This window comes from Hypanus sabinus, chromosome 14 (assembly GCF_030144855.1).
Source record: "Hypanus sabinus isolate sHypSab1 chromosome 14, sHypSab1.hap1, whole genome shotgun sequence".
NCBI lineage: Eukaryota > Metazoa > Chordata > Chondrichthyes > Myliobatiformes > Dasyatidae > Hypanus > Hypanus sabinus.
The window spans coordinates 27,414,022-27,429,056 of record NC_082719.1 but is presented as its reverse complement, the minus strand read 5'-3'; the positions used below and the strand labels follow the sequence as shown (position 1 = coordinate 27,429,056).

General features: G+C 43.4%; 1 protein-coding gene and 1 long non-coding RNA gene across 2 annotated transcripts in view; one reads left to right on the top strand and one right to left on the bottom strand.

Annotated features, from left to right (window-relative positions):
* Positions 1–14,408, bottom strand: part of LOC132404624 (uncharacterized) — a 69,956-nt gene extending 55,548 nt beyond the window's left edge. The window contains exons 1-2 of the long non-coding RNA XR_009515610.1: positions 14,271–14,408; positions 895–1,166 (exon numbers count right to left, since the gene is read on the bottom strand). This is a non-coding gene — a long non-coding RNA (uncharacterized LOC132404624). The remainder of the gene's footprint in view (positions 1–894; positions 1,167–14,270) is intronic.
* Positions 14,409–14,441: 33 nt separating this feature from the next.
* The window catches only part of tapt1b (transmembrane anterior posterior transformation 1b), a gene marked incomplete at its 5' end in the record, with an annotated part of 123,396 nt that continues 122,802 nt past the window's right edge, over positions 14,442–15,035 (top strand). The window contains one exon of the mRNA XM_059989819.1: positions 14,442–14,700. Within this exon, the coding sequence (XP_059845802.1) occupies positions 14,442–14,700 (259 nt within the window). The remainder of the gene's footprint in view (positions 14,701–15,035) is intronic.

Sequence of the window (15,035 nt, the reverse complement as noted above, 5' to 3'; positions counted from 1 at the left end):
GCATCCATCAAAGCACTCCCATTATTCAAACCAAGTTCTCTACTCACTGTTTCCATCACGAAGGAGGTACGGGGGAGCCTTAGTTCCCACACCACCAGGTTCAGGAACAATTATTACCTTTCAACCATCAGGTTCTTTGAACCAAGTTGTATAACTTCATCCGCATCGACACTGAACTGATTCCATAACCTATGGACTTACATTCAAGGACTCTACAACTCATGCTCTCAATATTATTTATTTATTCTTGTTTGTTTTTTGTATTTGCACAGTTTGTCTTCTTTAGCACATTGATTGTTTGTCTGACTTTGTGTGCAGTCTTGATTCCATTGTATTTCTTTGTACCTGTGTGAATATCCACAAGAAAATGAATCCCAGGGTAGTATATGGTGACATTGATAATAATTTTATTGAATTTTGATAACTCTAAAGAGGGGGCACAATGGCATTGGTTGCAGCCTAGTAAGTGGAGTTGCTGTCTCACTGCTTCAGTTATCTGGGTTTGATCCTGACCTCTGTTGCTCTATAAATGGAATTTGCACGTCCTCTCTGTGATCACACAGGTTTCTATCAAGTAATTTCCTTCTACATCCCAAAGGCAAGTAGGCTGGCAGGTTAACTCGCCACTGCAATTTCTCCTGAGTGCATTGGCAAACATTAGAATCTGGGGAGAGTTGATGGGAATGTACATGTACCAAGGTTCAATGGAAAAATTTTGTTTTGCATGCCATCCACACAAACCATTTCAATACAAAAGTACATTGAGGTAGTACAAGGAAAAATAATAATAGAATGCAGAATTAAGTGTTACAGTTAGAAAAATAGCAGTGCAAGCATTTAATAAAGCTGCAAGATTATAACAAGGTCGAGTATGAAGTTAAGAGACCATCTTACCTTACTAGGGGACCAATCAATAGTCTTAACACCAGGAGGAAGTTATGCTTGAGCCTGGTGATACAAATTTTCAAGCTCAATGGGAGAAGGAGAGAAAGAAGAACATCCAGTCAGATGAGTTTTCTGCTTATGTTGCCTGTTTCACCGAGTCAGTAAGAAGTATAGACAGAATCTATGGAGGTTTCTGTGATGTGCTCCCAGATGGAAGCTTTCCATGGTGTACTGATAACAAATGGTAAGGGTCAGAGGGGACATCAGATTTCTTCAGTCTCCTAAGGAAAAAGAGATGCTGGGACACTTACTTGTCCATGGTGAACAATTTGTAATGTAACTAGAAATGCTCAACTAGTAGTTTATTTGCATTATGGCATTTTAGATTAAACAAATAATTTGCTGAGAGGATGCATTTTCTGCTAGTATAAATTGACAAAATTAAGGAGCATTCCATCTTAGCAGCTGTCCAATCTTTATTTGGAAAAAATATAGACTATTTGCCCATTTGTTTTTTGTTAATTCACTGCTCAGTAAAAAAATTAGATTTATTTTGCTGTGCAATGAGAAAGGATAAAAATTAAATTAACAATTTTCACAGGATAGACTTTCAACTTATTAAGCGTTGAATGGTGTCATTTAAATGCCTAGTTATTTCATCCCAGGCTTACTGAAAAGATACTTATGCCCAAAAACCTGTGTTTGAGCAGTGGCCAATCAGTGATCGGGATTGACTGGCAAGAATAAATAAAAATAAGGCAGCAGCAAGCGAAGTAGCCATTGTTGGACCAGCATTTGTTGGAGTGGCTATTTCAGGCTTCATTCTGGAGAGGTTTGAGTGAGAGAAGGCAATAAAGCTGTTAGTCCCCCAGCTTATTGATTGTTTTCTTCTTTATATTTGCACAGTTGGAACAGTAGGGATGCCAGGCAGGACAGTTGAATGCTCCACTTGCAGGATGCAAAAGCAGGAAGACTCCCAGTGTCCCTGACAACTTCACTTGCAAGAAGTGCATCCAGCTGCAGCTTCTAACACTCTGAGAGGTAGTTTCACTCAGGGCGCAGGGCGCAGGAAACCAGGTGACAGTCAGGAACAGGAAAGGGAAAGGGGTTAAACAGCCAGTGCGAAGTAATCCGGTGGCCATTCCCCTCAACAACAGGTATACCACTTCAGATACTGGTGAGGGTGATAACTGAGCAAAAGAAAGTCACAGCGGTCAGGTCTCTGGCATTGAGTCCAACTCTGTGACTCAGAAGCGAAGGGAGGAGAAGAGGTGAGCTGTGGCAATAGAAGATTCGTTAGTGAGGGGAACAGAAAAGTGAGACTTGGTTGCAGGAAGGGCAGAAGTGGCAGCTCAATATTCCAGGTTTCTGTTGTTTTAGATGCAACAGAGTGGGAGGGATTAAAGTGGGAGGGGTGGTGTTACAAGTCGGGGAAAACGTAATGACAATACTCAGTCAGGATAGACTGGAAACCTCATCTAGTTAGGCTTTATGGATGGAACTGAGGAATAAGAAAAGTATTATCACGTTAATGGCCCTATATTATAGATGACCCGACAGTCTGTGGGATTTAGAGGAATATATTTGGAGATAAATTGCAGGCTTTTGCAGGAAACATAAGATTGTGATACTGGGTGATTTTAATATTTCACGTATTGACTGGGACTCCCATACTGTTGAACCCACCCTTTCTTCTTGGCCATCTCAGGAAACAGCTTGTTGGCCCTTGCTGGCAGTCTCCCAAATCAGCACTGAAAGACCCGCTGGTCTTGGGCTGTGTACGTCTAGGGATCATACACTCTGGTCCTGCCAAATCTGTGAAATTGGGATGTCTCTCCAACCCAAACTCTGGTTTATGTGAATGCTGTGTGATTTACTATCCTATTACAACTCGTTGCCAGGAAATAACACATCACATGCTGCATACAATTAAATATAATATATTTATGAATATTAACTTAGCTAAAGGGTTAGTAAATAAAAAAAAACACAAGAAGGCCCATTAATTATTAAACAGTCAAGTGTGCACAGGTTGGAGCTCAGATCTTCCAAAAGTCATATTCACTGATCCTCAGTAGACTCCCACACCTTGCTCCATCGAATCACGGTCCCCACTGGATCGAATCCTATGATCTGTTCCCTCCAGCATTTTCTCTCTCCATCTTCCGCTGAACAAAGCCTCCTCTCCTGATTGGATGGCTCACATTGTGAAGCACCTTGTTATCTCTGACAATAAGCCAAACACTGCTTCTACAGAAAGACCATTGCATGAAATACCCTACAATGTCAGCAGTGAAACCTTTACCAGAGTGTTATACTATCTCCCTCCACCCACCAAAAACTCATGTCCTCATGACTTTGAGATCATTTATCACCCCGTCACAAATAACACAAATTTTCAAAGGAATTTCGTGATGTCAGGACCTCTGATCCATGTTTAAATGGCAGTGACATATCTCACTAAGGGGATAGGTATAACACTTTCTTCCCCCGGTGGGACATAGGCCAGTCTATCCGGGGGTTTCCTGACTCTTTGAGACTTCCTTATCCCATCATTTGCTTCTTCAGTTTCAGACACTCCCTGGGCTCTTTCCTGTCTACATGGGGAGGCCTTTCCCTGTCCATTACTCATATCTCTTGACAATTCAGGTTCCCTTGACACTTGTCTGAGCTCAGCTTGATGCCCGGTTGCCTTAGAGACCAATCTCCCATCACTGTCTAACCACAAAACTGCCTGCCCACTGCTAGGTACCCCCATTTTACCCGCATCAGCATGGGGATGATTGGGAATCTCTTGTAAAGGGCAGCATATACCACACCCTCATTTCCTCATCCTCCGTGCCCGTATCACATTCAGTGTGGTTAGCTCCCATCTACACTTTTCTGCTACTTGTTCTTCGGTTTATCAACGTTGCTGCAGAGTCCTCTTACTAGGTGTAGGGTCCATATCAGGCTCTGGTTCAATACGTACCTCTTGCCCCAGAAGTAGAAACTGGTTCCAATGGAGAATCATGACAGGTCCATTCCCATCCTCTGGTTTCACCCGGAAAACTGGTACATTTGGCATCTGACTCTCCACTGCATAGGGCTCCACTTGTTCTTGTTACTGATTTCCGAGGTTCTGAGCATGTCTAGCAATGTCTGGTTGAACCTCTCGGGCTGGGGATCACCAGCAGGCTCAGTAACTCATGCATAAGCCTACTCGCAAAATCCCTTCCCTAATCACTATGTATCCGTCATACTTTTCCCATAACACTTTGGCCATGGTGGACTTCCTAGATCCTTGGTAGAGAAGGCTTGTGCATATTTGGTGTAATGATCCACAATATGCAAGACTTTCCTAGTGTTGCTGGAATCAGGCTCTATTGATAGTAAATCCAGATACACAGTATCAAGTGGCCCCCTACTCTGCAAATGGGGTAATGGAGTTGCCCTCGTCCTGCTGAAATCGCATTGCTTCCTCAGCACCACCTACCCCTCTACCTATCTTCGTATCATCTGCAATTGATGCCACAAAACCACCAATTCCATTATCCAAATCATTGACGAACAATGTGAAAAGTAGTGGTTCCAAATCCAACCCCTGAGCAACACCACTAATCAGCGGCAGCCAACCAGAAGAGGCCCCTTTTATTCCCACTCACTGCCTCCTGCCTGTCAGCCATTCTTCTATCCATGCCAGTATCTTTCCTGTAACACCATAAGATTCTATTTTGTTAAACAGTGTGTGGCACCTTAATTCAAGTAAATGACATCTGCTGCCTCTCCTTTGTCTACCCTGCTTGTACTTCCTTAGAGAACTCTAACAGATTTGTCAGACAAGATTTCCCTTTACCGAAACCATGCTGACTTTGACTTATTTTATCATTAATCTCAAAGCACCTCGAAACCTCATCCTTAACAATAGACTCCAACACTTCCCCAACCACTAAGGTTAGGCTAAATAGCCTATAATTTCCTTTCTTTTGCCTTCCTCCCTTCTTAAAGAGTGGAGTGATATTTGCAGTCTTCTAGTCTTCCAGGACCATGCCAGAATGAATTAATTCTTAAAAGATCATGACCAATGCATTGGTTATCCCTTCAGCAACCTCTCTCAGGACTCTGGGATGTAGTCCATCTGGCCCAGGTGACTTATCCACCTTAAGACCTTTAAGTTTGTATAGCACTTTTTCCTTTATAATAGTAATGACATTCACTCCTGCTTCCTGACACTCACGGACCTCTGGCACACTGCTAATGACTTCTACAGTGAAGACAGATGCAAAGTACCCATTAGGTTTATCTGCCATTTTTTGAACCCCATTACTCCCTCACCAGCATCATTTTCCAGTGGTCCAATATCAACTCTCACCTCCCTTTTACTCTTTATATAACTGAATACCTTCTGGTATCCTGCTTTTTATTATTGGCTCGTCTGACCTCATATTTCATCCCTTCCCTTCTTATACCTTTTTTATTTGCCTTTTGTTGGATTTTAAAAGCTTCCCAATTCCCCAACATCCCACTCACTTTTGCTACCTTATATGCCCTTACCTTTGCTTCTATGCAGTCCTAACTTCCTTTGTCAGCCACGGTTGCCTACCTCTGCCATTTGGGAACTTCCTCCTCTGTGGGATGCATCTGTCTTGTGCCTTGTGAACTATTCCCAGAAACATTCAGCCATCTGTGCTCTACCATCATCCTCCTCCAATCCACCTGAGCAAGCTGCTCTCTCATACCTGTGTAATTCCCTTTATTCCGATACTGATGCATGTGAGTTATGCTTCCTTCTCTCAAACTGCAGTTTGAATTCAATCATATTATATTACTGGTTTTGTGTCATAAGGGAATAGTGCAAAAATGTCATATGATATTAAGAATTGCACTTCCATTTTCTATTGCGCAGTCATGACTGAATTGACTGACTTGAATTGAATTCTGACTGAATTGAGTCATCCTGATGGATTCTGCCACGGGGATCCCATTCATCTCCAATTCTTTAGTAAGCAACATACTGTCCTGATTTGGTCATACATTACCAATCTTATTCATTCCAGGAGCTTACAATCCAAAATCATTATCTGAGCATCATCACTTCTGCAGTAGTTTAAAGCAAATAACCATGAGCATGCATATGGTTAAGAGTAGTTGGAATGGGAAAAATAAATAGCCATGACTGCTTAAATACAATATAGCATCAGTGATAATGGGAATTCCATTAGCTGTTTAATTGCCATTAATGTATGTGGTAGGACCACAGAATATCTAATATAAGTCATTAGCTCTGTATGTAGAATGCTCTCCCTCCTTAGCACTGTGTAGGTTTATTTGTAACTTGCTCATGGTTCCTAGCTCTTTAACATTCATCAGTTATCAAGTTTTGATCATCTGGTTTACATAATAAAGGAGGAAGCGCCAGATGATCTACAATATTCTTTAGAAAAAGAGCTGAGTTCTTTAATTGCTGCAGTCCCACTCTACTGACACACTGGCACAACTAAAAAAAAAGCAGAAATCACACTTTACAAGATCTATATCTACTTGATTTGGAAGGAGGTTGTATGTTTCAAGCCTCTACAATGTAAAGCAACACTGTTTTATTATTATAGACAACACAGGGCTCTATAGAATTTTAGCTTTAGGATCACTAGTCTATTATCTAAGATGGCATAATATATTAGCATGAATTGCCATACTTTTAAACTATGGAGACTTCATTTCTCTTCATATCAAACCTAGGGAGCAATTTGTAAATGGGATTGAATTCCAGCAGAACAGTGATCAACCTCTTTTGACTTCCACACAAGAGATATATTTTAAGTTGGATTGACTTATATATTAATATGGGTTTAATAATGTATAGATTTGGAACTCAAATATGAAAAACATTTTTGTTTCCAATTGATTTGTCCTTGTTTGCTAATTGAGACTGTTCAAACCTTGATATATTTTTGACTTTACTTCCATTTATTCATTTTTATTTCAACAACTTCCAATGTTAAAGGATAAAAATGAATGGCATAATACTCAAACATTCTAATTTAATTTGGGTACACCAACTATGTTTTACTTATTTATTGAGCTACAGCTTGGAGGAAGTCCTTTGAGCCATACTGCACAGCAATCCCTGATTTAACCTTAGACTAATCATGGAATAATTTACACTGTGGAGTTATGATACAAAGGTAAGCAGGTGATAAGTAGAGACAGACAAAGAAAAGGCGAGTACAGCCAGGTTAGGGAAAGGAAGAGGAAGAGAGGATGCAAGTGGAGACTGCTAGGCAGATGACGAGTGAGAACATAAAGGCCATCAGTTATGAATCTGTTAGGTGATGAAGGGAGTCACTAGGAGAGATGAAACCAGATAGAGAAAGGGGATCTGGAGACTGAAATGTTTGGGTAGTAGGTAGATGGAATCAAGAGGGGAATAGGGGTTAAAACGGCATTTTTGTCCCCTTTTCCAAATGCTAGCCCCTTGCCCCATACAACCCATTTTCAAACCTCTTCATCCATTGCCCCTTCCCCAAAATTTTATCCACCTTTTATATGCATTTTTTTATCCACTAGATACCCCCTTCTCCTATCCTCTTGACTATCAGTCACCTACTGGCACCAATCTCACAATTCTCCCTCTCCTCTCTATACTGGCTATCTCCCCTCTCCATTCTTAGTCTAGGTGCAGGGTTTTGACCAGAAACATTGACAACTCCTGCCCTCTCCACCTGTCTTCCGTAGATGCTGCCTGACATACAGAGTTACTCCAAAAATTTTTCTTACTTCCAACATCTCTCTTAGTGTATAAGAAAGAAATAACGGACTGCATCTTACTTTGGGACATTTTTATTCTACTCGTACATCATGTCCTACCGAACATTATGTTTCACATTATTCTGTTTTACCACTATCAGTCACAGCGTTCTTTATTTTAATGACAGACATTTTATCAAAACATTGAACTTTGAAAGAAAATGAACTTAGACCTTTTTGCATGCAGTTAAGTCAAATGTATTATTATAGTTAGGCCTTGCATTATTCCATTCAATCTTTTTTAATCTTACTAAATTACCACATATTCAAGTATTCTGAAAAGAGATCTGTGTGGAAGATTATCTTCAAGTGAGTATAATATTTAAGAACTGCTATGAATTTGATGACATCAAATAAAGTGCATGGAACCCCCAGGTTATGAAAGACCTATCTTATGGAAACCAGTTTCTGCTCTCAAGTAAGATACTCAAATCTCTTCATCAGGATGTAATGCAGATATCACCATAGATAAGAACTCAGTTCCTTTTCCAAACACTTCCTCAGATAAGATTCAAACATTATGAACCCAGAGCCACTTCCATTGGCACACTCTTTCGTTTATTAAGTAACTGATAGATCACTCACTGATTAACAAATTAGCTCCTCAACCTCATCCACATAACAATCGAACATCTGCCTTAATTAATTTGTTGGTAACAACTCTTATTGCTTATGTTGACTTTCCCCAGTGTACTCTTTACAAAGTTAAAAAGATTTCATATTTTGATTTTGAGGGGAATTGTTCACTTTCAACTTACAGAAAATTCAGTTTATTGACCATTCTCAGAAAGGAGTACCTTTACGTAATTCAGGACCCACTCCCATATATTTATGATCATGGAATGTTATTACACAGCATTAAGATATTTCACTTTTAGGCCCATGCCAACACTGTAAAAGAATTGTTTTAAAGGCTTGTTGCACCATCCCCCTCCTATATTCCAGTAACTTTATAAATCTTGAAGTTTTTTGAAAAATTCTACTTAATCTGGGTCCATCACACCTTCAGTCAATATAGTGCACACAATAACTTACAGGATTACAAAAAAAAAAGTCACCAATCAGTCCCTTGCTTGCTTTACAATTTAACAGGGTCATAACTGATCTTGTACCACAATACCATTCTTCTGTCCCAGCTCCATATCTCTTAATTGTTCTTAGATTCAGAAATCTATTGATCTCAACTTTGCAGGAAATCAATAACTCAGCCTCCATGGTCCTCAATGACAGTAAGTTCCAAGGGCTCCCCACTCTTTAAGTGAACAAATCCTTCCTTATTTTCCTAACTCTTAACTTTGATACATTAGCTCAAAAAACATCTTCTTCTATTGAACCCTACAACAAATGTGCATGCTTCAATGAAGTCATCTCTCACTTTCTCTAAACAAATTGACTGTTGACTTTATCAATTTCTTCCCAAATGACAAATCTGCCATTAAAGCAACCAGTGGGGTGAATGTTTGCTCATTGCGTCAGAGGAGACCAAAACTATAATCAATAATCCAGGGGTGGTCTCACCAAGTCCTATAGAATTGTATTGAGATTATTGTTTAAATCGCAGCAAGAGGCGAAGAGGGAAGAGATAGAAGCTCAGAGAAAAGCTGTTTTTTTTAAACTGATCACAGCAAAGAGGCTAGACTGCACAGGCATGACATAGCACGCCAAAGGTTTAAAAAGAAAGATGCCATTTACATCATTGGAGTGGACTGAGGCAGAGTGGGACGGCTTTGGCTCAATTAGGCTTCGGCGAGAACAGGCAGAGGCGAGGCTGAACGGGGCACGACTGCGCAAGTGTGTGAAGGTCGGCCTCTGAGATCAGCGGGGGAATTTAAATAGCGAGCAGAGGCTGAGTACGAGCTTCACTCCAGGTGAGGTAAGGACGGGTAAGCTCCTTTAATTAGTTACATTAGGAGTAGGTAATGGAGGCAGCAGTTAGGGCAGTTGAGTGCTCTGTTTGCAGTATGTGGGAAGTCAGGGCGAGCACAGCTGTCCCTGATGACTACACCTGTAAAATGTGCATCCAGCTGCAGCTCCTGACAAACCGTGTTAGGGAACTGGAGCTGGAGCTGGATGAACTTCGGATCATTCAGGAGGCAGAGGCAGAAATAGACAGGAGTTTCAGGGAGATAGTCACCCTAGGATTCAAGAGACAGGTAACGAGTTGGGTGACTATTACGAGAGGGAAGGGGAAGAGACAAGAAGAGCAGAGCACCCGTGACCGTTCCCATCAACAATAAGTATACCATTTTGGATACTGTTAGTGGGGACAACCTACCAGGGACAAGTTGCAGTGGTTGCATCTCTGGCACCGAGACTGGACCCTCAGCTCAGAAAGGAAGGAGGGAAAAGAGGAGAACAGTAGTAATAGGGGATTCAATAGTTATGGGACAGATAGGAGGTTCTGTGGAAGAGATCGAGAATCCCGGATGGTCTGTTGCCTCCCTGGTGCCAGGATCCACGATATCTCTCATCGAGTTCTCAGTATTCTCAAGAGGGAAGGTGAGCAGCCAGATGTCATGGTCCACGTAGGGGCCAATGACATGGGTAGGAAGTGTGAGGAGGTCCTGAAAGGTGAGCTTAGGGAGCTAGGTGCCAAGTTAAAGGACAGGGCCTCCAGGATAGCAATCTCAGGATTGCTACCAGTGCCACGTGCTGGTGGGTTTAGAAATAGTAAGATAGTGCAGATCAACACGTGGCTGAAGACATGGTGCAGGAGGGAGGGCTTCAGATTTATAGATAATTGGGCAGTTTTCCAGGGAAGGTGGGACCTGTTCTGGCAGGATGGTTTACATCTGAACTGGAGGGGGACAAATATTCTTGCAGGTAGGTTTGCTAGAGAGGCTCCAGAGGATTTAAACTAGATATGAGGGGGGAGGGGAACCAGAGCGTAGGAACAGATGTATGGGAGAAGGAAGAAAAAGAAGACAGTAAAGTTCTTTGTACTGTTAGAGATAAACAGAGAGGAAGAGGTGGAGAATTTCTTAAATGCATTTATTTCAATGCTAGGAGCATTGTAAGAAAGGTGGATGAGCTTAGAGCATGGATTGATACCTGGAAATATGATGTAGTAGCTATTAGTGAAACATGGTTGCAGGAGGGGTGTGATTGGCAACTAAATATTCCTGGATTTCGTTGCTTCAGGTGTGATAGAATCAGAAGGACAAGAGAGGGAGGTATTGCGTTGCTTGTCAGAGAAAATATTACAGCAGTGCTCTGGCAGGATAGATTAGAGGGCTTGTCTAGGGAGACTATTTGGGTGGAATTGTGGAATGGGAAAGGTGTTAGTAACACTTATAGGGGTGTATTATAGATCACCTAATGGAGAGCGAGAATTGGAGGAGCAAATTTGCAAGGAGATAGTAGATATTTGTAGTAAGCACAGGGTTATGATTGTGGGAGATTTTAATTTTCCACACATAGATTGGGAAGCCCATACTGTAAAAGGGATGGATGGTTTGGTGTTTGTAATATGTGTGCAGGATCGTCTTTTGCAGCAATACATAGAGGTACTAACTGGAGAAGGGGCATTGTTGGATCTTCCGTTAGGCAATGAAATAGATCAGGTGACGGGGGTAAGTATTGGGGAGCACTTCCGGTCCAGTGGTCACAATGCCATTAGTTTCAATATAATTAAGGAGGAGGATAGGACATGGACCCAGGGTTGAGATTTTTGATTGGAGAAAGGCTAAATTTGAGGAGATGCGAAAGGATTTAGAAGGAGTGGATTGGGACAATTTGTTTTATGGTAAGGATGTAATAGAGAAATCGAGGTCATTTAAAGGTGAAATTTTGAGGGTACAGAATCTTTATGTTCCTGTTAGGTTAAAAGGAAAGACTTTAAGTTTGAGAGAGCCATGGTTTTCAAGGGATATTGGAAACTTGGTTAGGGAAAAGAGAGATATCTACAATAAATATAGGCAGCATGTAGTAAATGAGGTGCTCGAGGAATATAAAGAATGTAAGAAGAATCTTAAGAAAGAAATTAGAAAAGCTAAAAAAAGATACAAGATTGCTTTGGCAAATAAGGTGAAAATAAATCTGAAGGGTTTCTACAGTTATATTAATAGCAAAAGGAGGGATAAAATTGGTCCCTTAGAGAATCAGAGTGGACAGCTATGTGTGAAGCTGAAAGAGATGAAGCGCTGGCGGAGGCGCAGCAGGCAGACGAGGAGATTCCTAGTTACAGAACTGCAATCTCTGGTTTGCAGCTCCAGGACCTCCCTGTAGGCACAGGTGAGAGGACCCTATTCTGTGATGTCACCACCGACCAACCCCGCCCCATCATCCCGGCAACCTGGCGGTGACGCGTTTTCAACTCCGTTCACAACTTAGCGCACCCCTCCATCAGGACAACCATCTGGATGGTAGCCAGCAGGTTCATTTGGCACGGACTCTGCAAGCAGGTCAGTGAATGGGCCAAAACGTGCATGCAGTGCCAAACAGCCAAGGTGCAGCGGCACACCAAAGCCCTGCCGCAGCAGTTCCACCCCACCCACCAGCATTTCGACCATATTCATGTGGCTATCATGGGCCCCCTGCCAGTGTCGCGAGGAGCACGGCACCTCCTGACTATTGTGGACCGGTTCACGAGATGGCCAGAGGCGGTCCCGCTCACGACACCACCTCCAAATCCTGCGCCCGAGCACTGATTGCAACCTGGGTATCTCGCTTTGGTGTATCGGCCCACATTACCTCTGACAGAGGTGCCCAGTTCACCTCCAGCCTGTGGTCAGCTATGGCCAGCCTGTTGGGGACACAGCTGCACCACACAACTGCCTACCACCCACCGTCGAACGGACTAGTGGAATCCTTCCACCGTCACCTGAAGTAGGCTCTCATGGCCCACCTCAAAGGGCCTAAGTGGGTGGATGAGCTTCCCTGGGTCCTGCTCGGAATCCGCACGGTGCCCAAAGAGGATCTGCATACCTCGTAGTCTGAGTTGGTGTATGGCACACCCGTGGTCGTCCCAGGAGAGTCCATACCAGCCCAAGGGGGCAAGAGGAAGAACCCGCAGCGGTATTGGGCAGACTACGCAAGAAGCTCAGTAACCTGGCCCCCATACCCACTTCATAGCACGGGCAGAACCCGACCTGCGTACCCAAAGACCTGCAAAACTGTAAGTTCGTTTTTGTACGACGGGTTGGACATCGCGCACCGCCACAGCGGCCCTACGAGGGGCCGTTTACGGTGATCAGAAATAGCGGGTCTACATTCGTGCTGGAGGTTTTCACGGTGGACCGACTCAAACCGGCCCATGTGGACTTGGCACAGCCAGTCAAGATTCAGGCACCACGGCGCAGGGGCATACCTCTCAGAGTCTGACCCAAACTGAGGACTTTGTAGGGTGTATCGCCAGTTCTGGGAGGGGAGGGTTATGTGGCAATCCACTTCCCAGCGCACTTGAACCGGCTCACAAAGTGGTGCGTGCCGGAATTGAGGCCGGTTCCAAAGAGGGCGCCAAGCCTTCTTCATCAACAAGGGGAAAAGCCCACGTGCAGGACGGGACTGCGAATATGCGCTCCCTACAGCATTCCCGCCCAGGGAGGGCAGGAACAGGAAGGCTTTCTAGCGAGGCCGCAAAGTTTGAATAAACCTCTTTCGCAACTGCAGCTCACCAACAATGTGTCGTTATTTCAGTGCTGCGTGTAGCACACCGCTACAACACCTCAAAAAAGTGATTTTCCTCATTCAGGACCCCTGTCACCCAGCCTCCTTTCATTGCTACCATGCAGATGGAGGTACAGGAGCCCGAAGACAGACACTCAATGTTTCAGGAACAGCTTCTTCCACTCCACCATCAGATTTTTGAATGGAGAACGAATCCATGTACACTAGCTCGCTAATTTTTTTGCTCCCTTATTGAAATACTTTTTAAATTTAATGTATGTTTTTAATTGTAATTTAGTTTTATTTATATTTATTACAATGCACTGTTGCCACAAAACAATTTCATGACATATACCAGTGATATTAAACCTGATTCTGATATTTGATTTCAAATCCCATTCATCATCAATGAATTAGAAACATTATAGAAGAGATACTAATGATTCTTAAGAGTTTTCCAATGAGGTGGAAAGATGTCGGTCCACATGCACTTGGCGAGTGAAAGTAGCGTTGTTCCAAACTGAAAATACTTTGTGGTTGGAAATATGGCTGGACGAAGGTAATGTCTTTGTTGATGAATGATCATTCAAGATTTGAGAGTTTTGGAAAGAGGGGTACAGTCGAAGTAAAGTGAAAAGGATCTAGAGAGCAAACAAAAATTGTACTCTGTCTCCATTTGGGTATATTAGAAATGAGGCTGAGCAAGCAACATTCAAAATGGAATGTTTATGCTAAATTGCAGATGCGAGGAAATTACGATAAAATGTTATTAGAAGGAAGTACAACTTTTACCGTATGTTAGAAATATTCAGTAAAACAGATGGCTTCTGTGGAAAGAAACAGAATTAACAGTTTATGATTTAAAAGATCTTTTATCAGACCAATAAGGCTCTGATGAAAGATTTTACCGTACTGTCCCCTAACACCGAGACCTTTTTAACGAACGGTCATTAACCTGAAATGTTAGCCGTTTCTCTTCCCACAACTCCTACCTTATCTGCTGAGCTGTCCCAATATGTATTGTGCGTTTTATTTCGGATTTCCATGATCTACAGATTTTATTTTCGGTGTTTAACCGGACCCTCTTCGGCGGGGGAAACCGGTCTACCTACCACTCGACTCGACTGCAACCTCCTTACCTGGGGCACTTGCACGCGCGGTAGGCGGAGCTGTCCGTTCATGCGCGTCCTTTCGCGAGCCCAGCGGGTCACGTGACGGCCTGGCGTTTTTTTTTCCCCTCTCTTGTGTGTGTTTTCCCTTCCTCCTCCCGTGAGAAGATGGCGGCGGTGCCGGAGAGCGGGGACAAGCAAGCGAGCGAAGAACAGCGCTCTGAGCGAGGCATTCACCGGACGGAAACGTTAGGCTTCTATGAAGCAAAAGGCGAACCGAGCAAGCACGCGGCGAAGAAACGGAATCTGTCAGGTGAGCCGAATGTGGTGGAGCGGCTGGCTGGTGGGCAGGTCGGTCGGTCGGTCGGTCGGTGAGTGGGTGGGTGTGCGGGCCTCGGTGGTGGTAGCGCTGCTCGCCCCAGCGTTCCGGCCGGCCGCTGCCGTTCAGAACCCCGCGAGGTGTCCTCGAGCCAACCCTGCACCAGGAGGCCGCTCCAGGCCGCCCGGCGGTGACAGCTGTCAACGTCCGTCTGCCAGGCGATCGCCATCGAACATGGATTGGGCAACAACAAAGCTTTCTCTTTGACGATAGTGGAACTCAGTGAATGCACAAGTCCCTAGTATGAGCAGTAGGCTGGCAGCACTCTG